Raw genomic sequence first — 24,054 nt, forward strand, 5'->3', positions numbered from 1 at the left:
GCATTTTTTGCTTCCATTATGGACCATGATTATTATGACCCAGTAATTTATCACAATCCATCTCCAGCATCCAAAAATCCAAGATGTCCTAAGCCCCACTTTAACTAATTTCCGTGTTACTAAATTATTCCTTTTTTGGTTAAGAAAAAATCTCATTCAACTCCCTGATGGTTTGGTCCACACATTAAAACCCACTTGTGAACAGCTGCTACAAACACACCAGCACAGTATCAACAGATCAACAGTCTTAGAATTCAATTTATTGTTCAAAAATTAGTTTAACAAGAAAGATATGGTCACCGAGAAAAAGGAAACCAGAAGGCAATATCTAATTGGCGCATATTATTATTATTATTTATTCGATTTCTTAACCGCTCTACCCCCAAAGGACTCAGATATATCTAGATATAAAATAGTTTCACAGTAATTACCTCTCCCAGTGTACTCTAAGAACTACAGCTTTGTGAGGAAAGTATAGGAAAACAACAAAGTCCGTACACATGAACATATGCAAGGACAAGCTAATACAGGGAGTTCCACCAAAAGAATGTGTATAGCAGGTAGGTGGTGGCTAGATTACAACTGCTCTCCGGATGAAAGAGATCAGTTCACCTGGCGAAAATGGCTGCTCTGGAAGTTGGACTCTATGGCATTATACCACATTGTCTCTCCTCTCCCCAAACACCACCCTCCTCAGGCTCCAACCCCAAAATATCCTGGTATTTCCTGACATGAAGTTGGAAACCCTAACAGGAGGAGGTGGGGTCAACCTGCTTCTTCATAAGCCATTGGGCTCACTCTCATTCCCCTCTGTATGTGCTGGTTTCCCCAACTATGTCACATTTTAGCATCCTCACCAAATTACCCTTCTCAAGATTCCTTGAGATGTCTACAGGCATATACAAAAACGACAAGAAAAACACAGTTTTTAAATCTGAGAGATGAGTTCAGTTTCAGATCTGGTTTCCCTCTGGCTCAGCTTTTCAAATCTTTTTATATTACATACTTATTTCATTCTTCCTCCAAGTAGTTGAGAGAGTACACAATTTCCTCCACCCCATCCGACATGACTGGTTAGACTGAGAGAAACTGACTGGCCCAGGGTCAAAAGGAAGTCTCATGGTTGAGTTTCAACCCAGGTCTCCATTGCCCAGTTCAGCTCTGATCAATATACCATATGTATCCATAAAATGACAAATATACCTCCTCCATAGCACCAAGTGAATTCCTTGCTGGTCTGGCCCTTCTCTTTTTGCTTCTGAAAGACTGACCAAGAGAGAGGAGAGCACTCCATGACACTGAAAATTCCTGGCCAATTCGTGTTCTGCACAACCCTTTCTACTTCGAGCTATCCTCCTCCCACACAGATCAATTCTCAGAAGAAAACCGTACGTGTGAAAGAATCTAGTGAATAAGGTTTCCAGAAAGAAATGGCCCCCTAGACTACACACATACTGTCTAAATCTGGGGAATATACAACTCCAGTTTAATTCAGTTCTCGTGCCTAAATGGCCCATAAGGAGACTAACTCTAACCTGCATTCTACAGCCAAGCTCAACAGAAGAGTACAGCAGTTGCAAAAAGTAAACTTTTCTCCATTATTATGCTATTATGTTTCAACTTTAAAAAAACCAAAAACCTCTGCTGACCTAACAAGCCATAACGGCATTGACCTTCTTGCAATAAAATCTACTGAGAAGGCAATTAGCACAAATTTAAGGGAGCTTCTATTATACTTTAGCTGCCTGCTGTAAACAGGTATGACATCGATGGAGTGATTTTTTTTCTTTAAAGAGAGAGTTTACAAATGAACCTGTATTTAAAGCAGCAGCTTGAAGGAAAATAGACGTGACAGGGAGCCATGATCTCTGCAATTGAAGGTTATGTCTGTTGGGGGAAAGTATAATTCTTCAGTTTAATGCCAAGTTTCTCCTTAGCAAGAATACATTTTTTTCCAAAACAGAGAAGATACGTACATTTTTAATAATCATAAAACCCAAATAGGCAGTCATCTCAGGGGAAATAATTACAGGTTTTTCAACATGCCAGACAGACAGCATTTCACTGTTAAATAGCAACAGCTGTGTTGTCCAGTTGGCCTCAAATGCCCAAAACTGTCTGTATTCAAGGCAAGCTGTCCTAATTTATTTTGGGGAAAGTTGCACCCTAAGTTCCAGTACAGCTTAAAGAGACAGCAGTCTATCTTAACTGGCATTTGGACAGCTCATCTAACCAAAAATATCTACTTGCTGCTGCTGCTTCTTTTAAGACAGAGACTTTAAACACAAGCAGGTGGAAGAAAATACAGCAAATGAATTAAAGTAGACTGCATAATTTAATTTGATCTTTTGTTCATGCAGGATTTCCTCTGGACATTCAAGAAGTGGTGGAATGAGAAGATCCTCATGATGATCTTCGATTATTGCCTTTGACAGTTTCAAAAAAATAAGGGTATAACATTCAGTACTGTAAAGGCTTTAATTTTATATATATACAGGAGGGTTTTTTATTTTACTTGTGAGAATTTATTGCTTTGGGTATTTGTTAATGTGATTTTCATATGGTCTGTTTTATATTCTTACGCTGATTTTGCATCATCCATGGGAATTTTAAGGGGAAAGTGGTAAGTGAATATTATATAAAAATACCATCTTGAACAAAGAGCAGATAACAAAGTTCTAGTCTAACGGTGAAATCCAAAAACAGAGTTACACCTTTCTAAGCTCCACTGGCTACTTTAGATTGCACTGTAAAGCTACAAGCATTTAATTGGCTGGACTGTGCTTGCAACGAGGAAGCACAGTCCAGCACCCTCAAGAGTTAGAAATTAAAAGACTGACAGCTGTGAAATCAAGAGGCACACAACAAGAAGCAATGGCATCTCCCAGTGTTGCACAGATATCATCAACCATCCCTTCCAAAGGACCTTGTTGCTGCTACCTGCTGGGTGAGAAGTCAACACAAACAGAAATGAATGTCAGATTTTTTGAGAGGTACGAATGCTGCCTAATTCAGCTGAAGAATCAGATAGCGTTCCCCCAAGAAAAAGGCCAAAGGGATATCACAGATCATCACAACCACAAGCCTCAAATTAATAACAACACACATCTAGGGGAAAAATGACTGACACAATCTTGAACAAAACATCTCGACAGCATCTGGCATCCCCAAATTTATTCAGAGCTAATGAAGCTGCCTTATACTAACCCTTGGTTTCATGAAACTCGATATCATCTTCTCAGATGGGCAGTTGGTTAAGAGTTGCAGGCACAGAAAAGCCTCCCCCATCAACGGCAACCTAAAATCCCTAAGCAGAGATGCCAGGGTTTGAATCTGGGGCCACCTTCATGTGAAGGATGTGCTCGATCACTGGTCCACCGCCCTCCACAAACTCTAAAAACCATCTTATTCCATGGAAATTCCTGGGCTCATCTACATTTCGGTTGGCAACAAAAGACTGTAAAACACTGGTTCCCAGTTTCTTTTTAAAAGATTATTTTTAAAAAATGATTTTGCAGTTAGTCAGTTGGCCACTGTACCATCATTTTGGCTCCATTTAATTCTAAGCAAATATTACAGCTTGGAATGTATTCATCTGAAAAGTACTTTCTTGCTTTACTTGTTCAAATAAATAAAGATTCACTTGATATACATATACATCTATAAAGAAGTAACATATGCATTCCTTGGTTGTTTCACAGGTGATATCACTGGATTAGTGTTTGCTCTGGGCACATTTCTTTCTTTCTTTTCCCCTAGTACTATGAAATCTACTGTGCAATTGGCTATCAGGCCCAAACTGTGAATCTTCTAATATGGAAGTTGGCTTTGATGATGAGCTAGAGTACAGACTCAGAAAAAGAAGTTTTCCCTTGGACTACAGTCTGTAGAAAGAAGGGGGGAAAGAATCTGTGCATTCCCCACCCCCCATAACACATATCAAATTCTGCGCAATGTAAGGGGCAGATTTATGGGGACGGGCATTGGGCTGTCAACCTGAAAGCGAGAGACAATCTGAAGGACAGAGAAATGAGGAAATATATTGAGCAAGAAAGCTCCTGGCTTTCATGGTATTGGTCTCTAGGCAAAATGCTGTAATAACACTGCCTGAAAGCTTTATGACCAGAAGATGTGAGAGAGGGCCAAGCTCTCCATGGTCATGTGTATCTTGCTTAGAGCCATATAAAAAAATCTCTCAGACAAGATACAAAGGGGAGAGAAGAGGATAGACCTCAGCAGGCTAGAGCTGGAGCCAGCAGATGGAGGTTTTAGGGCCAGAAATCCCAGAATGACAGACGGTAGAGATGACAGGACAAAGATCAAGACATTATTGCCTTACCCTCCAGTTTGAGGCTTCGGCAGGGGAGGGTGATGCAGTTCAACTCCAGCTCCCTGACTTGGACATAGGTAGCAATTGAAGACTTGTGACCATATGACTCACACAATGGCTGAATTCCCACTGAAAATTTAATCTAGATACAACCAAGTTTCAAAAGAATCAGCATCTTTTCATCCAGGCTCCAATATCCTCACTGCAGCATGTTTCTAGTGAAGACATCTAGGCCTGCCCCTTGGGGGGGGGCTGCTGTCTGGGGTGCCATTGTTAAGCTAGCAGCACCAAAATTTCAGAGTATCTTTAGGAGACCCTCCTGATGATACCACCCAGGTTTGGTGAAGTTTGGTTCATGGGAGCCAAAGTTATGGACCCTCAAATGTGTAGCCCCCATCTCCTATTAGCTACCATTGGAGTGTGTTTTTTTCCCCAAAAAGGTGCATATACAAGCAGGTCCAGGAAAATCCCATGTTAAGGACTGATATGTGTTCGGCTGTGAGGAGATCTCGAGGGAACCTGGATATTTTGGGTGACTATCCCAGGATTAAATGCCAGTGAGGATATCACCAATGAAGTTTTGACTTCAGCACTGGCTGGCTAATCATCCAGATGTAGTGAAGACGCAGCCACTGTTCTATTTTGATCATGTCTTTTGCCTCTAATTCCATACGAAAAAAGGAAACCAAGGGCGTTTCCCCACTTGCCATGACCTCCCTATGCCGCGCGCTACTCTCAGCGCGTCATTTCTGGCGCGCGCCCGGGCTTCCCCACGTTTTGAAGAGCGCCAGGAATGATGCGCGCTGAGCTTCCCCGCCATTTTGAAGAGCGCCAAGAATGACGCGTGCTGAGGGGGCGCAACAGCGGCAGCGTCGGGGCAGCTGCGTTGTTGCTGCCCCTGTAGTGGGGAGTGCCGGGGGACCCCGCGCTACTTGGCTACAGTAGCGCGCAGCAGAAGGTAAGTGGGAAAACGCCCCAGGAAAATCCAGGATAGAGGTCAAACCAGGAGCATCCATCCATCTAACTTTCAAGCAACACTGCTGTCACAGTGCCAAGTTGAGTCAGATGGAAGACAACCTTTCATTGCTCGCTCCTACTCTCATTCCAATTATTTGCAAGTCCTGTGAACCTCAACTTATCGTCCCTGTGTCTGAATGAAAACAAAAGCATTCAGTTCCATATCGCTGACATTTAAAAAATAAATAACTGCCTCCATTCTGTCATTCAAAATAATAAAACAGCAATGTGATTCAATGAGAGGCCTGTCTCCTTCTTTTAACCCCCTCCCCCACCACAAAATTAAACTTTCAAAAATACAAAACTCCCCTGGAGCATGTTTGCACTGACAGATTAATGAACTACCTATCTCCTGAAAAAGAAATAAACATGCAGGACTAATTAAATGCCCCTGACTTTAGAACAATGGGGAGAAGTAAAACAGCAACCACATAAGAAAAATAATTAACCTTGCGCTTAGATTTCAGTGTGAGAAATTAAGCAGTGATACATTAAAAAATGAGGCTTGATGTGATGACATTTTAGTCATACAAAACAGAAAAGAGATACCATCACCGGAAGCCAGCGCTACATTTTTGTCTCTAAACAAAATCACTTCACAAACCAAATCCTTGGGGCTTTCCCCACTCACCTTCTGCTGCACGCCGCTCTCGCACCCCCTCAGCGCGCGTCATTCCTGCGCGGGGTCATCAAAAAGTGCCGTTTCTTCAGCGCCATGAATGACGCGCGCTGAGTGGTGCAAGAGCGGCAGCGTCGGGGCAGCTGCGTGGTTGCCGCCCTTGCAAATGGGGAGCGCCACTGGGCTCATCTACATCATCTACACTTGCAAGAGCGGCAGCGTCGGGGCAGCTGCGTGGTTGCCACCCTTGCAAGTGGGGAGCGCCACTGGACCCCGCGCTACTTTCCCGGAGTAGCGCGCAGCAGAAGGTAAGTGGGGAAAGCCCCCTTGAGTGTCCAAAGGAGCAATCCTACAGTCCTCTCAAAAGTAAGTTCCATTTTACTCCCAGAAAAGCATTCTTAGGATTGTCGCTCACCCCCTTGAAACAATTGCAGCTATGTGATGAAGGAGCAAAATTATGTCAATAGGAACAGCTTTGGCTGAGGTTTCTGGGGCACTATTTGACCCCATTGGTTTTCACCCCAAAAGGACAGCAGTTTAAAGGAATCTGAAAAGCAGATCCCAAATTAGGCCAAAAACCAATCAGCAGGATTCAGGCCACTTCGGACCTGCCACCAACACGGCTATCTCCCAGATCCACATGGAGCTGGGAGGCCGCAAGAATTTTTCAGGTTCAAGTCTAACAGATCCCAAAATTTTTGCTTAACCCAAATAAGCCGATAAAGGGCTTTTCCACACAATTCATTTAAAATGTTTTGAGGCAGGAAATAAAACATTTCCTTCATTGAGTTCCACACTGTGTTTACCCTAAAACATTTTATTGCCAGCCTCAGAATATTTTAAATGAATTTCTATTTAAAATGACTCTCTGGATGAAACGTTTAGAAAATATCTTCCATTACGGTGAAGTCTATTGACGGTTTCCCATGCTTCTCAGCTTCCCCAAACTTCCTCCTCAGTACCGTCTTCTAAACTAACTCAGTTCCCCCTCGCCTGTTTATTTATAGCATTTCTCTGTTCCTTTATGGGGGGGGGGGGGAATCTTTGAAGCATCGAGTATACAAGGAGTAGAGAATGCAGCACGAAGCTGTGAAGCATTGAAGCATCAATTCAGGACAGAATTAAAACAAAGGAAAAAAATCACAAAATGATAACCAGGAATTGTTTCAAGGGGGTGAGTGTGAACAGCAGGGGGAGACTGAAAACATTTTACCAACGTTCTGCCAACGTTTTAGAAGATTTGCACAGAAAGGGCTATTGTGAGTTAGCTTTTTTTAGGTTTCTCAAAAATTTCTGGAACTGTTAAACTCAAACCCAAAAATGCCAGTTACGAAAATGGTGCCTATCATTCCCCCAAATACAACCCATTATTTTTTCTAACAGAATGGAGTGGTTACCAATAACATATGTGAGGAAAAATAAATTGTTTTGTTTGAGCCACTGCTGAAGTGAGAACAAAGCTTTCCTTTCACCCAAACAGTGGACAAGCCATTGTTTACTGACAGAGATCCCACAATTTGAGATGGGTAGTTAACAGAGAGGTCATATCCCTCAGGAGTCCTCACATGAGTCCTTTATTCCCATAACACTTGTCTTTCCTTATCATAGGATGTTGGTTCATTTCTGATAACCAAATTTTCCAGGAAGTATATTTTAAAACAAGCCATAAAGCCTATTCTAACATGAAATAAAATGGGCTCTAGATGAGGGGGGGGGAGTAAAGAAAGATAGGGCTTTTCTGCCCCCCCCCCCATTATTCCCAAGCCCTCTGTGGATTGGGAAACAGGGATGGGAGGTGGGGCCCCAATCCTCCATACTAGACTCAGTGAACTGAGTTCAGTACACAGGATTGGGCCCACTTCTCCCCCACCTCACTTCCAAGGCCCACAGGTCTTGGGAAGATAGGTGGGGGGTGGCTGGAATGTGAGGTACACACTTCCAAGCAATGAGAATGCAAAACTCACTTAGTGCATCCTGCATGCCCCTTGGCTGGGGGTTCATCATTGGACATTCTAAACCCTTAGCAAATTATGTATAAGGATGCTTCTGAAAATGAAAATCAGTTTCTCAGTTTAGTTATACTAAAACATAGGACATGTTCTGGTAATTGTGCATGGGTGAAGACATGGCCAGCACACTAATTTCCTCTCTCCTTTTTCTACCCATACTGTTGTTGTCCAGGATATCTGGTCTGAAGTAAATTAGTGCTACTGAACATTTAAAGTTATATTTAGATTCCTTGGAACCATATCAGAACTTCCTTCACTAAAACACCCATAATGCTGGAGAACCGGAGGAACAGCTTGCCTGCCTGCATTGTGCTTAACCTTCTAAAGCACCCTCTCAATTCATGAGGCAGAATGGCAGTGCACTAGCTGGCATCCTGGATGAGCTGAGAATATCCTAGAATGCCTCCAAGCCCTGATACAGTGCAAGAGGTCCAGACAAAATGCTCAGCTTCCTCAGAAGATGCTTGAAAACCATAGTTCTAAAGGAAAACCCAGCAGAGTTACTTCCTTATCCCAAAGGGTATCACAAAACATGATAATAATCTGATTTATTATGATGAGAAGTGGAAGCATGTGAGGGTCATTCTATCCACACTCCCCAATCCAGAAATTGCATATAGGCAGAGCTACTCTGAGCCTTGACCTGAACAGATCAGGCTAGCCTGATCTTGTCAGTTCTCAGAAGCTAAACAGGGCTCTAGATCACTTCACAAACCAAATCCTTGGGGCTTTCCCCACTCACCTTCTGCATAGTAATTGGATGGGAGACACACAAGGAATGTCAGGGTTGTCATGTGAACAAGACCACCTCCATTAGACTCTTGACTTGAAAATCCCATGGGGTTGCCATAAGTCAGCTGTGACTTGGCAACACTTTACACACACACATAGTTGCTCTGATGCACAGGTGCAACAGAGTCCCATTCCTTTCAAAGGACATCGAATTATGTTAGGAGTTCTTTTATCTGTGCAAATCTCCTTCCTCTTTGGCAGTGTAGATCAGAACCCAAAACTGGAGGGGAGGGGTTCTCTTACAGGTAGGCAAGAAACCAGGAGGAAGGAGAGAAATGGGATAAGCTGAGATTCTTTGTGAAGAAGAAGAAGAAGAAGAAGAAGAAGAAGAAGAAGAAGAAGAAGAAGAAGAAGAAGAAGAAGAAGAAGAAGCAGCAGCAGCAGCAGCAGCAGCTCTCCTATAGGAGACTCAAAGGGGTTTACAATCCCCTTGCCCTTCCCCCCTCACAACAAACACCTTGTGAGGTGGGTGGGGCTGAGAGTGCTCCAAAAAGCTGTGACTAGCCCAAGGTCACCCAGCTGGCATGTGTGGGAGTGCACAGGCTAATCTGAATTCCCCAGATAAGCCTCCACAGCTCAGGCAGCAGAGTGGGGAATCAAACCCAGTTCCTCCAGATTAGAATGCACCTGCTCTTAGCCACTACGCCACTGCTGCTCCTGCTCCTGAGGCATAATAGTAAATTTGGGTTCGCTATTGTGTAACATGTGAAATGGCCATGAAATACACCTTGCTGCTCAAAAGTTCTATATACTAAACATGAACAATAAAATATAAAATTGATCCATTGTTGCGAAGGGGAGAGTAGTCTGGTTTGGCTGTGTGGTAGTATGATGGAGAACCCACTAGGAATACGGCACCTTTTTCAAAAAGTAAAATGATGTTAAAACCAGCAACTCTTTACCAAAAGGGCCACAAATGCTCCATTGCTCAGAATGCAAACAGAAGAAATCCCATATTTGATCACTAAAATATTAGAAAGTAATGAAAATCCTGAGCTAGCGTGGAAAGTCTGATGACTACAAGACACTTCACATGGAGGTGGCAATGATGAATATGGTAATTCTGAGGTTAGTCAAATGTTCACAAATATCAGCATGCCAGCATTCTCTCTTTAGGGGACATACAATGCATAAATTTAATGCCAGGCCAACCCCAAATCTTCAATATAATATTGGGGAAAGTTATACCAGTTAAGCATATAGAACTTTGCCAAGAATGTGCAGCTTTTGCTATTCTTCAATGCCAAGATTATTTCTGTAAAATGACTTTGGCCTTGTATATGTGATGGTTATCTGCTTGGCTTTGTATTCCATAAAACCTCTTCTTTTGCTATATTTCATTCCAAACAGGATTTGGGAAAGATCGCCGAGCCAAAGAAGAACATTTGAATCGCAAAGCCACTAACATCTCACATCCAATTTCCTTAGTGCCCCCTGGGTTTGTGCTTTAATTTATCAGACATGCTAATTGTCAGTCATAATGCAGCTGCCTGATTAATCAGATCTGAAGATACAGAATGTCTTTGACTAACAAATTAACCAAGGTCTCTCTACAAAGATTGCCACTTATTCCATGCCTTGACCTGACATCTAAAATTAACTGAATACTGAAAATATTAGAGAAAACAGGCAGAGGTCAAGTTCTAAGAATCAAGTCCAGGAACAGCCTTACTAAGAATTGGTGTGAAACTATCACTTATGCTAGCCATTTTCAAGGGAAAAAGTATGAGTTTCCTACATCTAATGCCCATACATTTCTTCCCAGAAGACTGTGTTCCAGTTTACAGTCAGAGGGCATCATACTGGCATTTAAATTCATGCACAAAATGTTTCAAGGTCACAACCAGTGGTGGGATCCAAAAATTTTAATAACAGGTTCCGATGGTGGTAGGATTCAAACAGTGGCGCTGCCGCACACACGCACCTCCAGTTCCTATTGGGCAGGGAGGTTGCTGTAGTAACCCCTTCTCGGCACTCAGAAAAAAATTAGTAACCACTTCTAGAGAAGTGGTGAGAGCTGGTTGGATCCCACCTCTGGTCACAACTGATCAGCTCTGGTCAGTGGTATTAAATGCTCAAGTTTAGGCTACTGGACTGATGCAACTATTTTCAGAATAAATAGCTATTGAGCAGAGGGACAATATGGGATAGCACCTGCGTGTGTGCATGTGCATGTATGTAAGGCAACATCAAGGTACAGGTGACCAACAGGGCTTTTCAAGGCTAGAAACTAACAATGGTTTGCCATTGCCTTCCTCTGCATAGTGACCGTGGTATCCTTGGAAGTCTCCCATCCAAGTACTAGTCAGGGCTGACCCTGCTTAGTTTCTGAAAGCTGATGAGATCAGGCGAGCCTAGCCCAACCAGTTCAGGGGAGACAGAAGAAGCGGCTTACACTCACATGAGAAAATACATTAGAAGCCACACCCGGAGGCCTGCTATTTTACTGCCCAACCAGTAAACATGTGCTCTGTTAGGTAACAAGTTGTGTTCTGAAAAAACTGGCTGTTCAGGGCCAGGCCTCTGGATTTCCCCAACCATCCCAGCAAACATGCCCCAAGCCACTTACCTGCAGGACTTGGCAAGGTGCAGCAGCCCAAGGAAGCTACAAAAGCCTCAAGGAGCCAGAGGGACAGGGAGGAGAAGACTAGTTGGTGGCTACCTGCTGTAAGACCAATCAACCACTGGCAGCAGCTCACTGGGACGCTACCCAGGTTGAAAATATCTGAGTCCCAAGGCAGGTTCCTGAGGTGATGCAAGCACTGTGGCTGAGGCAACAGGGAGCCTTGGTCACAATACTGGTAACATCCAAATTGTAGCAGGCTGTCCACAGCCAAGAAAGTGTAGAAGTTTGAGCATCACACTCAGACTAGAAACCCTTGGGTTCAAATCCCCAGTCAACCACATAGCTCAGTGGTTGACTTTGGACCAATCCCTCTTGCAGCCTAAAGTACATTATAAAGTGGTTATCACCCTGAGCATGTTGGAGAAAGAGTGGGATACAAATTCTACCAGGCTTTATCCAGAATCCAATAGTTTATCACCAGGTCTGTCCATAATCTGCCAGATTCCACTTCAGCTCTACCCGATTCACCAATTTCTGCTCTTGTTCAGCTCATGACTAAACAGATTCTACCCTGAGTCCTTTGACATGGGATCCACTCAAGGGTGGAACAGTTTCAATTTAGAAAATGATAACTTGAACGTCACATGACCTTTGTCCATCAAAATCAAGAATTTGGTTACGGCATTGCCAGGCATACCAGATCTCAGGATGAAGGATGGCTGAAGAATTAGCACATGCAGGGTAACAGGATGTAGAACTAAGGGAAGGCGTGAAAAAGAAGAGATCAGTGTTACTCACATGGCGAAGGAGTCGGGGGGAGCTGAGACTCTCCTCAGGTCAGCCGAATGCACTTTAGGGATACTATAGGCACCAGGAAATGAGCAGCCAGAAGAGGGTCAGCACAACAGTGTAGACAGACAAGGAAAAAGTCCAGAGAGAGAGAGAGGAGGGGAAAAGACATACAACATTTAAACAGAAACAAAAAGAAAGCATCACACAAATGCTAAATGGAGATGGAGGCTATGCTCCAGGGCTGCACACTTAACAACAGAAAAAAGCTAATGAAAGAGATCAGCAAGCACAATGAAGGAAAATGGTTTCTGGTTCAGTGGCACAGTGAACCTCTGATGATAAAATAGGAAGAGGCCAGTGGCAGAACTGGTATCTTAGATGGGCTACAGAAATGCCTGGAAGTTGACCTTAGTGGCGGAACCTAAAAACTGAGGACTCCACAGGGAAAGAAAGGCTACAAGTCTTCAGACTAGAACAACAAGAAACTGTCTCCACATCAACAAAGCATTCTGCCTCGGTCTCCCTTACAAGCCCATTCAATCATCTCTTCCCGCAATGAATATTCTCTGCTTTCTCCACCTGTTCCTTCAACACCCAGTCAACAATGTGGATATTTGCAGCCACACACATAAGGCTTCTGGCTGACCAAGCATGCTGAGGGGGAAGGAGCGCGGCAGATTTGGGGTTGCTGTGCTGTCACCACTGGCACAGTGGGGAGTGCAGCAGGAACCCACGTTACTTGCTGCGAGTAGCGCGTAACAAAAGGTAAGTGGGGAATCTCCCTCTAAAAGAAAACATGTCTGCCCCAGCTGGTAGCTGAATGGAAGATTTTGGGGTTCTTCAGATCAAATTCCTTGGACAGGCATACCCAGGCTTTTAAAAATTATTATTTCATATACTTTATATGTTTATATTTCAGTTTTAAAACTCCATCTCATCATGGAATTTACATCAAAAGCAAATACACCTCCACACAAGGTCGATTCCAATGTTCCCCATAGCCTGCAATATGGAGAACATCTGTCGTGTGTTCAGAATCAGATCCACTAGAAAACTGGATGAGGATTTTATAGTGCTTTTCTCTTCAAAGTGACATTCAGATTACATATCAGACCTGGTTCTCCAAGTTGCCAGCACTGCAGTATTGTCACTTTCAAGCCAATTTTCGTCTCTTTCATATATCATCAGTTTTTCTATTAGAGATTCTGGAGCAAGCATTTAGCTGGCAATTCTGTTAATGATGCATGAGGCACCCTGAGCTGTACTTCGTTTTTCTAAAGAAAAATTGACTCCCCCAGGTTAACTTTCAGTAAAAATTTGCCACCACATATAACAGGCATGACTCAGAAGATAAATGGACAAAAGATAAGAGCCATAAACAGAGCCACATCTTTATTTTCTATGTCTCCCTTATCTTACCCTATATATAATTGGCTAATGCTGTGACGACAAACCCTCAGCCAACGGATACACAGGAGACTCTTCTGCACACTCATTGGCCGAGGGTGCATGGTTGTGCTCAAAAGGGCCTGGTGGGGAAGCAGCGCCAGGCTGCCTTCCTGTTGCGCCTCCATTCTGCCTCCCTATTCCCTCAGTCACCCTCCCCCTGCCCCATGCACAAACCTCAGCCCAGGGGAAAAGCGATGCCAGACTGCTCTCTCACCGAGCCTCCCACCCCCAGCCACCCTCTCCCTGCCCCATGCACAAACCCAGCAAAGCCCTCCCCCCTCCCCCAGCAGGCTATCCCAGTCAGTGGGACAGGGGCACCTTGGCACCTACTTCTCTGCTGGCCCAACAAAGCCCTCCTGCCTTCCCGCACCCCAGCAGGCCATCCTCTTCCACCCCAAACCTCAGCTTTCCACACTCCCCTACCCCTAGCCACATCTTCCAACCCTCCTCCCACTCCAACTCTCACCTTTCCACCCTTCTCCACCACAACATTCACCTTTATACCATCCCCCACCCCAAGCCTCAGCTTTCAGACCTCCCACACACCCAAACCACTCCTTTCCATCCTCACCTTCCCACCTACCCCAAGCCACACCTTTCCTACCTCTCCCACCCCCAAGGAACACACTCAGGGCCAGGTAGGTTGGAAGCACTGCACTGGAAGGGGGGTGCTTCCACCCCAGTAAAGCCCATTGTGGGGGGAAATGCTTCCTCCCCTACCATTTGCTAGTGCCCATTGCATCTCCCTCACAAATGGGCTTTGCTGCTAGTCTGGATATAAACAATACTGGTATTCCTCTGGTGCCGCTTATCCTCCCCAAGTGCTGCTACCTGCCTTGTTGGTTCTGCATCATTATTCTGAACATACTAGTAAGTAGAGTTTGCCTTTTGCAAGAATGGATAGGATACTGGCAAGAAAAGATATACATATCTTCATATCCTCAGTCTAAAGATTTAACAATGTGAAGGGGTTAGGACTTTTGCACAAGTAGTTCCTCCTTTCTTCAGCACCTGGCCACACATTTGGTTGGATCCAGACTAAATTGTTAATTTGTAGCAGTGACCCACTTCCCACTGCAGACTCTCTTCATGTCATTCATCTGAGTCAGTGAACTACAGTGAGATGGGAAAGGCAGGAAATTCGCACTCTGCCATGAGGCAAATTAGCCTGGATCAAACCCATTGGACACAAACCTGATTGCTGTGCATATGCCAGGATTCCACCTAGCGTCCGCCCAGCATAGTAGGCTGCATAGATCAGCAATATTTCAGAGGCTGAAACAAGCACAGCCATAGTTGGTCACTTGATATTGACATCAATTATGTAGTATTTGCAGTTTTGTAAAGCTAGCAGTTTTTATTCCAGAAGCACAATGTTTTATTTGCCTATTTGTGTATACTTTATAATAAATATTTGTTTGATTTTAATTACATAACTTAACCCTTCTGAATAGTTTCTATTGAGCCAAGGTAGAGTCTGTTTCCCTCTTTCCTTGCTAGTCCCTGGGGGTCCCCCATCCCTCAGTAGCAGCATTTCATGGGCATTTTTGGCTACATTTTGAGGGTCCATAACTTTGGACCCCCTGAACCAAACTTCACCAAACCTGGGTGGTATCATCAGGATAGTCTCCTAAAGATACTCTGAAATGTTGGTACTGCTAACATAAACATTCCTCCCCTGACCAAAAATCCAGTTTGGAAGGATTTTAACTCTTGTGTTTAAGCTTGGTTGCTGGTTGAGCTAAGGTTTTTGTACTTTTAAAGTTATTGTTGAGACCATGTTGTTTTTGTTGACTCTCTTTTCCACTTACAGAGCTAGTTTATTGTTTTTCTTTGAAATAAATATTCAAACACATTTAACCTACTGATGCCTCAATTAATGTAATTTTATTGGTATCTATTTTTATTTTTGAAATTTACCAGTAGCTGCTGCATTTCCCACTTTTGACTTATACATGAGTCAGTAAGTTTTCACAGTTTTTTTGTGGTAAAATTAGGTGCCTCGACTTATATGCAGGTCGACTTATACCCGAGTATATACGGTACGTATACACATACATACATACATATGTGTGTGTATATATAGATTTATACATATATATATACGCACACACACATACATATATGTGTGTGTGTGTATATGTGTGTGTGTGTGTATAGATATAAACACAGGAGAAAGTTTACAGGTTCACCATACACACAGAGACACACAAATATCTTTGTATCTACTGTGGACAGCGTTTGCCAGTTTTAACATCCCCTGTGAATATTATTCCACATTTTTTAAAGTTTAAACAAATTTGCTTTAGCCGTGTTTGAATGCCTTTCACATTAACATCCTATCAAGATTTTGGCAGATGAATTTAAGAGGAATATTTGCAGAAGTAAAACATTTTAAGCAAATATTGGAGATGGCAGAAAATTATTTTCAAATTCATACAAGTTATGGACACTGACTATCATGACTTTCATCTTTCATCCTGTGCCACAGAGATACATCGCAGTCTGGTCCATAAATCATTTAACCAGTAGTGCTTGGACTTTAGCTATGACCTGAAATGCCTCATATCAAAACACTGGACTTTTTAATGATTTGGTATTAGCTCCTTGATGTAATCAGAACATAAAAAGCAAGAATCCATATTTTAAAAAGTATCTTCACAGCCCTCTAGCCAATATTCTAACTTAAAAATTGGACAAGCCTGCATTGCCTTTTCTACAATTGCCTTTTCTACAATTGGGACACTTGTTTATTTAGGAAAGATTAAAATATTTGCCCCATGTAACCAAGACCACATCCAGATGCCACTCTCCTACTTAAATATTGAATAATAACATGGACTTCATCAGGAAATCCAACCACAAGGAGGGCCAGATGAGGAAACTCCAAGGAGGAGGTAACAGAATCCCAAATTGTGTGGAATCTACAGGCACCTTTAGATTTTTAGACGGCATAGTGACCACCACCCCAAACTGCTGCCACAAAAGATGCAGCCAAATGCAACACCTCATTCCTCTCTTTGTAAAAGGATTGCATGGCAACCATGCTGAACACATAAAGTTGCCTTATTCAAAATCTAGTATGTCAAGATTGGTGTTATGATTATCTGTATATTGGTTCCAAGCATGATCCACCCACAGGGAAGCCAGCTAGCCTAGAGAAGGAGTTCTTGAACACTAACCTTACCAGAAAGCTCTGATTTGCAAAAGAAGCTTTTGGCAACAGTTGGTCAAGCCTGAAGGGGTAATGGAACCATGTACTGACCTCACAGCTGTTATCGCAGCCACGGAGAACACTGTCATTTAAATGAGGGCTGCCAGTAACAAATCCTACTTCAAAATTGCTCACCCACTTTCTGAAAAGTTTAGATGGGGGCAGAGGAGGTAGCGATGGGAATTATGTTGGGGAACCCTGAAACAAATATTGAGAGGCCCATTACAGACAGCACAAATAAAACATTTGGGAAACATTTTTAAAAGGACCGTTTTCACTTTTTTGCTCCACATAGTATGGAAAAATAAAGCATTTCCTGTGAAAATGGTTCTTCTTTTCTGCCTGCCACCCAACCTTAAAGTTGTCAGTTTCATTTTGTTGCTACCATTTTGTGCCACTTGTGATTCTCCGTGCCACCCACCATTTGCAGAGTTTCTCCCAGGGACGTTTCCTCTGCTGGCATCACAGCTGGGTGACATTTCACTAACTTAAGTGCATGAATCAACTCAGTTTGCTTGCTGGCTTCAGCAACGAAGGAGACACATTGCCGAAATAGGCAGGCAAAGCTGAGTGTGCAATCGGCTATAGTTCCTTGTGAGGTAAAGAGTTGGAGAGTACGTTTCACCTTCAGGCTATTAGACCCACCTCCAATATCAGTGAGTGTAGTAACATAGCAAGCAACAGAATCCAATGCAACAGAATCCAATACTCCATACATATTGTTGACATAAAACGAGGGATTTTGACAGTGTGCATAGAGACTATACAAATTTGGCCCCATCTCAACATTAAATTATAATGTTGAAGTCAGAGGTCTAATCAACACTCCAGGTGGGTTCTGGTAAGGTGAATCCTCTTATACTGAATCACTTGTGCATGTATTCACTTGTAGATGTATTTATATGCAAGTTTTCCCACTTCTTGTAACAATGCAAAAAACAATCTTGGCTTGCCCAAGTCAAACTTTTAGTCTTTGCCTCCCTCATCTTCAACACACAGAAAATAATACAGAACTGTTGCAATGATCACTGAGATGATGCTCCTTTGCAGAGTCTCATGAACTATATAAACTCTGCACTGCTAACATTTCTAATAGTCAGACCAACAATAATTTGGATGAAGCTTCTCCCCCACTGCTGAATAATTGCAGTCACTGTCCCATCTGCAGCTGCCCAAGGAGGAGCAGACTCAGGTGTCAGCCACTCCCCATGGGAGGATCGCAACTGCTGGTGGTTGCAACTGCACCATTAGCTGTTGTGTGGCAAAGAGACATCCAGGAAGAGGAGGAGGAGGAGGGAGTTGGAGACACAGGGCTGATGGGTGAGGAAAGGCAGGACAGGACACCCCCTTTGTTGGCCACCATTAACCATTGCTTGCAATGTAGGCATCCAGGGATAGAAGGAGGAGGAGGGAGCTGGTGACACAGGGCTAAAGAAGAAGAAAAAGCAGGAGAGGTTGCCCCCCTTGGTGGGCACCAGTAACCCACCAACAGTTTTCTAGAATCCATTGTATTTCTTTGTACAGTGGGCTTTACTTCTAGTGGAACATAATTCTGGACAAAATCTCAAAAATTCACGAGTTTGCAATATTCTATTGTATGGGAAATATTGCCAAACATGCAGGAACTATTTACACATCCAGTGAATACAGAATTGGCTAGGGGCATTTCAGCTTTAGGTCAGTATGTTCTGCCATCTACTTGCATTAGAGTAGAATCAATCTTAGTCTAAGTATGCTACAGAGTGGGGTCCTACATTAGCATGATTATCAGTCAAAGCCTTTGTGTGGAAACTATGGCCCATTCTGCATGGGCCAAAAACAGCACCCCAGGCATGGGAAAAACACCATGCCTGGGGTGCTGTTTGCATGGCTGGTGCCTCCAAAACAAGGCAGCATTGTGCTTTTTTTCCCCCAACCAGCAGAGAAATGCTGTTTTTCAAACTCGTGTCCTGTTTTTTAAAAATGCACCTTCTCTCCCTGTGCACCTTCGCAGGAATAAGGAGTCACGCCCACACTGCCCTCTGACCTCTGGGGCATTGCCATAGCCACAGGTAAGTTTTTTTTAAAAACAGGGCACGCCTCCATGTGGAGGTGCCTCTGTGGGCTGCGGCAACTCTGGGGCCACCCACACAGGAGCGTACAAATGGTCCCGAGACTCTATAGGCATCATGTATGCCGGTGTACAGCCACTTCACTGACCCATGCAGAATGGGCCTTCTTTATTCTGCACTGAAATTAATCCTCACTCCAGATAAGACCATGATAGATGGTTCATAAACATACAAAGTTTCCAGCACCCTTTTTGTCAGCCACTGATGGGGAATGAGGGTAGGGTTGACAGATCCAAGTTGGGGAATTCCTGGAGATTTGGGAATGGAGCCTGGGAAGAACAGAGAATAGTGGGATACAATGCAATAGAGTTCACCCACCAAAGCATCCATTTTCTCCAGGGGAACTAATCTTTGTAGTCTAGAGATGAGCTGGTATTCTAGGAGAATCCCAGGTCCCACCTGGAGTCTGGCATCCTTATGAACAAATAGTATTGGTTCCTAGCCTTTCCTAAAATGTAAACAATTGGCAGACTACCCACTATTAGGAAAAGAACAACAAATGTTTTACCATGGTGCTAGGTTCAGGGACTAGTGGGTAGGCTCCACTAATTTGTACAGCTGTCTTGGTTTGCTTAGCACAAGTCTTTACTTGCATGGACTAAGAGGAGACAGTATTGTATATGGGGTGGAGAAGTATGGAACTATTTAAAACTGTTCAGGGTTTCCCACTTTCCCCACTCTTTGCTGAACTCAGATCCTACAAATGCCTCCTCTCCGCAACACAATTCCTGTGTCAAGAAAGACATGCAGCTAACTCACTCATTGAGTAAAGGCATAGATGTCCTCCTCTTGCTCTTCTGGACCATATTGGCCTGATTCCTCAAGGAGATGCGGATCAGTGAGGGAGCCAGCCGGCAAGGCTCTCCATCCACTTGCATGGGAATGGACTTGTACGTCAATAATGTCACCTCCCGGCACTGATGCAACCTTTCTCCATGGCCTCCCACCTGAAGAGCAGCCTTAGGAAAGACACACAAAAAGGAGAAGATAAGAGGACAGTATGATATACACTTGGACATGGTTCAGTTTTCACTGTGCAATTTCATAGGTGTCTTGACCCTTGTAGCCCAGGTGAGCCTGATCTTATCAGATCTTGGAAGCTAAGCAGGGTCAGTTCTGGTTAGAACTGCCTCCTGGAGATTGAAAGTGAGGGGGTCAGGTGCACCTCCCTGGGAGGTAATCCATAATTGTGGGGCTGCCACCAAAAAAGCCCTCTCTTGTGTGCCCACCAGAAGAGCACAGAGCAAAATGAGAAATTATGGTAAGGAGGGAGTCAAGGAGGGAGTTCTTGTGAGGTGTGGAAAGAGATAGTCACCTCCTTAGAATGGCACCCTGGCAAATCCAGTAAGCACAGTTTAATATCACATACTCATGTGCTGTTGGTAGTTGCTATTGTGGTTGTATGTGTGTGTATAAGTTAGAACTGACTGGGAGGCAGAAAGGTTGACAGAAGTTTGGTGGCAGGAAGCCGTTTGCAAAGACACTCACCAAGGATGCCATGGTAAATCCAATGACCTCAATGTAGCCATCGTCATGCCGCTGAGGTTCAAATTCTCTGTGATCGCCTGGATTCCCCCAGGGCATTGTGCCAGCACAATACCTGTAGGAAACCATTGAAGACATGAAGACCTGAATGATAATTGAGCATATGGCCCATTTGGTCTTTAGCAGTGAACAAACAAAATGATCAAGCATTGTTCAGATAGTTCTGAAGTTACCTTCTCTCTTCTGGGAAAAATGGCATAGATGCACTCATTCCACCACTAATTATTTATTATTATTAAATAATAATAATAATAATAATTTATACCCCATCTTTCTTCCCTTATAAGAGCTACCAAGGTGGTTAACAATTTAAAACATGTAAGATACATTTACAACATAAAACCATTAAAACTCATCCCCCATTCAAATATCCATCATTAACAAAACTTTTAAAAGATTTAAAAATAGAGTTAAAATACCTACGTAACTATTAAAATACTTATAGGGGTTAAACTGTCCTTCAGGTATGTCAACCCCATATACAGTTTTTAAGGTCAAGACCAGCACTTTGAATTGAGTCCAAAACCAAACTGGAAACCAGTGTGGATAACTCAAGCTTTGATTGACATGGTCCCTACAACCATTCCAGTTAACTTCTACATAAGAATGGAGAGAGAACAAATAACACATGAAAAATTTTGTTATTTGTGAACAGTGCTCAAGACGGCATGATTCTTCTGTTCATTACCCATTTCACTTCAGATATGTATACAGTTGGAGAACAACAATACTTCTCAAAATGTGATCTTGGCCTTCCAAGGTAGATGGGGAAACTTACAAGGAGAAATGCAAAATTTTCTTTAATTCCTTTCAGTATACTAGCTCAGCTCAGCCTATAGACTGTGCCAATGCATCTCACCATTTCCAGTCCAGTACAGAAGACTGTGACCTGCCCATCAAATTGATGGCTAGTATTCTATTACTAAAGCAATATTCAATTACTTCTCCAAAATAAAACAGAAGTCTGATGGCACCCAGATACCTTTATAACCAAACGTTACACAAGGGAGGAAAAGGCAGAGTCATAGCAGAAAGGACCTATTGTAAATCCTGCTTGTAAATTATTCAAGTGTGTGTCCCTGTGAAAGGGAAGGGAAAGGATGTGGTTGCTGTTTATTATGAATGGTGTGAATTGTCAGGGGTTCTAGCCTCCCCTAAGAGCAATAATTTAACAATCCAATCAAAATTGTACTAATATTTCAGTAAGGATTATGCATTCCATATGCATCTGAAAAAGTAAGGTCTGACTCATGAAGACTTCTGCTGGAATAAATGCGGTCAGTCTTGAAGGTGCTATTGAACTTGTGCTTTATTTTGTTGTACTTGTTTACATGGTTACTCATCAAGAATGACTTCTCCAAAATATATATTTTTACAAGCTTTGTTCAACCTATGTTCCTACAGCATGCTGAGGTGGTTAAGAGTGGCATACTCTAATCTGGTGAACTGGGTTTGTTTCTCGCTCCTGCACATGAAGTCTGCTGGGTGACCTCCGGCCAGTCCCAGTCTCTGAACTCTCTCAGCCCCTTCTGCCTCTCAAGGTGTCTATTGAGAGGGGGCAAGGGAAGGAAATTGTGAGACCCCTTTAAGAGTGTGAAAAATAAGACCAAGCAGAAGTGCAACCACATGTACACATTTGTTTTTTATTGACAAGAGTATGGCGGTGGTAATTCTTGGGCATTTACTTGCTTCAGTAATAAGGACTCGCTATCACTAGGTTGGAGAACTCTTACAGTAGAGCAGCAAAGTCCTTACCTGGGTATGTTTAAAAACACTATACACTGGAACTTCAGCTCCTGAATCTTTGGGGTCAGGTCTGTGCCATCACACTGCCAACAACAAAGGCAACCACAGAAACATAAGACAAATAATAAAATAAACCTGAAGGTTCGTTTATTTCAGGGAGGCCTTTGACAGAATTGGAAACTATGAACAAGAAGTGATATAAAGGTGATCACAACATGCCCAGGGAAAATATACAGGACAGAGTGACCCAATGTTACCCCATCTGGTGCTAGTGGCAAATTAAAGTTTGTTGGGTCCTTTGGAGAACATCAGGGGAAGAGTTTAAGTTCCATCATTCACCGTGTATTTAACAAACTTGTCTAGATAATTCCTCCATTGTTTGCAAGCTTCTCTGGGAGTCCCTGGCCAGCGTATGCACTACCCAATCCTCAAGACCCTGGCCAGTGGGTTATGATCATCCATGGGCCCCTTCTGCACACGCAAAATAATGCATTTTCAAACCACTTTCACAACTGTTTGCAAGTGGATTTTGCCATTCAGCACAGCTTCAAAGAGCACTGAAAGCAGTTTGAAAGTGCATTATTCTGCATGTACTGAATGAGCCACAGAGATGGTATGTCTCTCTGCCTTCTTGGCTTGCCTCCATCTCTTCTTAGGTCTATTCAGGAATAGATTGTTGGTTCTCCTTCAGCTATCTCAACTCAGTTTAAGCTCTTGCCCTCTTTTACATCCTTCCCACCTTGCTTTATTATGCTTTTGCCTCCTCATCTGGTCCCTAGCAGTCCCTTAATTTGATCTTTTAAAGGGATAGATAGTCTGCCTACACTAACCACATAGGACCATCTCACCTTGTCCTCTTTGCCTAGGTCTCTGTCTCCCTAATACAAGCCTGCAGCTGTCCCTGGGCCATGGTGGAAGAAGGATGCAGGATTGCCACTGGCTCTGGGCCCAGAGTCCCTAAAAAAGGGTGCAGCAACCTGGATCCCTACCTCAAGTGGCCAAACTTGAGGTCGACCAAAAGCAACAGCATAATTTCTAATATTTGCTTCTCTTGTCTTCTTCTAATAAAAGCAGATGCTCAGGGAAATTGCCATAGAATGGCCCAAATGAGACATTATACTAAGCAGACAGATAGGCTGTCATGATTGCAATATAAAGATTACATCCACAAGGAGAACATTGATAAAAGGTCTGTGTGTGTGTGTGTGTGTGTGTGTGTGTGTGTGTGTGTGTGTGTGTGTGTGTGTGTGTGTGTGAGAGAGAGAGAGAGAGAGAGAGAGATGTTTCATCACTACAAAATGTGCAATCATAGCCTCATTTCGTATACTTACCACAACTTTCACATGTTTGGATAAATCTCTAGAGCTTCTTTGAAGGAAGTCTGAAAATGCTGCCTAAATTATACAGAAAGTAAAAAAGGATATATGATAGTACCTTCATCTGAATTTTCTCTCTTCAACACACATTGTTTCAATTAGAATTCAGAGCCCAAGTTCTTCTTATATTAATAAGATGAATCCACTCTCAATTTTCTTTGCATTAGTCCAAAAGTTTTCTGTTGCAATTAACAGAAAAATGTGCAAAGCCTTTCCTAATAGTTTTAAGTCAGCAAAAGATTCTAGTGGTCAAAGAACCCTTAAATCTAAAATAATGAAGAGAGGCATTTGGGAGACAAGTTCAAAATACTCCATAAGAATAATCAGTAAAAAGTAAATCTATCCATTTTGTCCTAGTGTTTGGTCTGGGGCGAGCAGACAAATGGTTTCTGATGAAGTTGGTTTCCTTGGAGCATTCCACTTGGGATGTGACTTGATTTGTAAACAGACTAGTTCCATAAAGGAGAACTTTGGGCACAACATACATG

The 24,054-nt window shown here is 43.0% G+C and overlaps 1 protein-coding gene across 2 annotated transcripts in view; it reads right to left on the reverse strand.

The window, feature by feature from the left end:
* Window positions 1-24,054, reverse strand: part of DGKI (diacylglycerol kinase iota) — a 308,979-nt gene that overhangs the window by 89,683 nt on the left and 195,242 nt on the right. The window contains exons 17-21 of one of the 2 annotated variants that reach the window (XM_048499947.1): window positions 23,522-23,584; window positions 22,200-22,273; window positions 20,388-20,499; window positions 19,659-19,858; window positions 12,132-12,194 (exon numbers count right to left, since the gene is read on the reverse strand). In XM_048499947.1, the coding sequence (XP_048355904.1) occupies window positions 12,132-12,194; window positions 19,659-19,858; window positions 20,388-20,499; window positions 22,200-22,273; window positions 23,522-23,584 (512 nt within the window). The remainder of the gene's footprint in view (window positions 1-12,131; window positions 12,195-19,658; window positions 19,859-20,387; window positions 20,500-22,199; window positions 22,274-23,521; window positions 23,585-24,054) is intronic. The other variant, XM_048499948.1, reaches the window with a different exon arrangement.

This window comes from Sphaerodactylus townsendi, linkage group LG06 (genome assembly GCF_021028975.2).
Source record: "Sphaerodactylus townsendi isolate TG3544 linkage group LG06, MPM_Stown_v2.3, whole genome shotgun sequence".
NCBI lineage: Eukaryota > Metazoa > Chordata > Lepidosauria > Squamata > Sphaerodactylidae > Sphaerodactylus > Sphaerodactylus townsendi.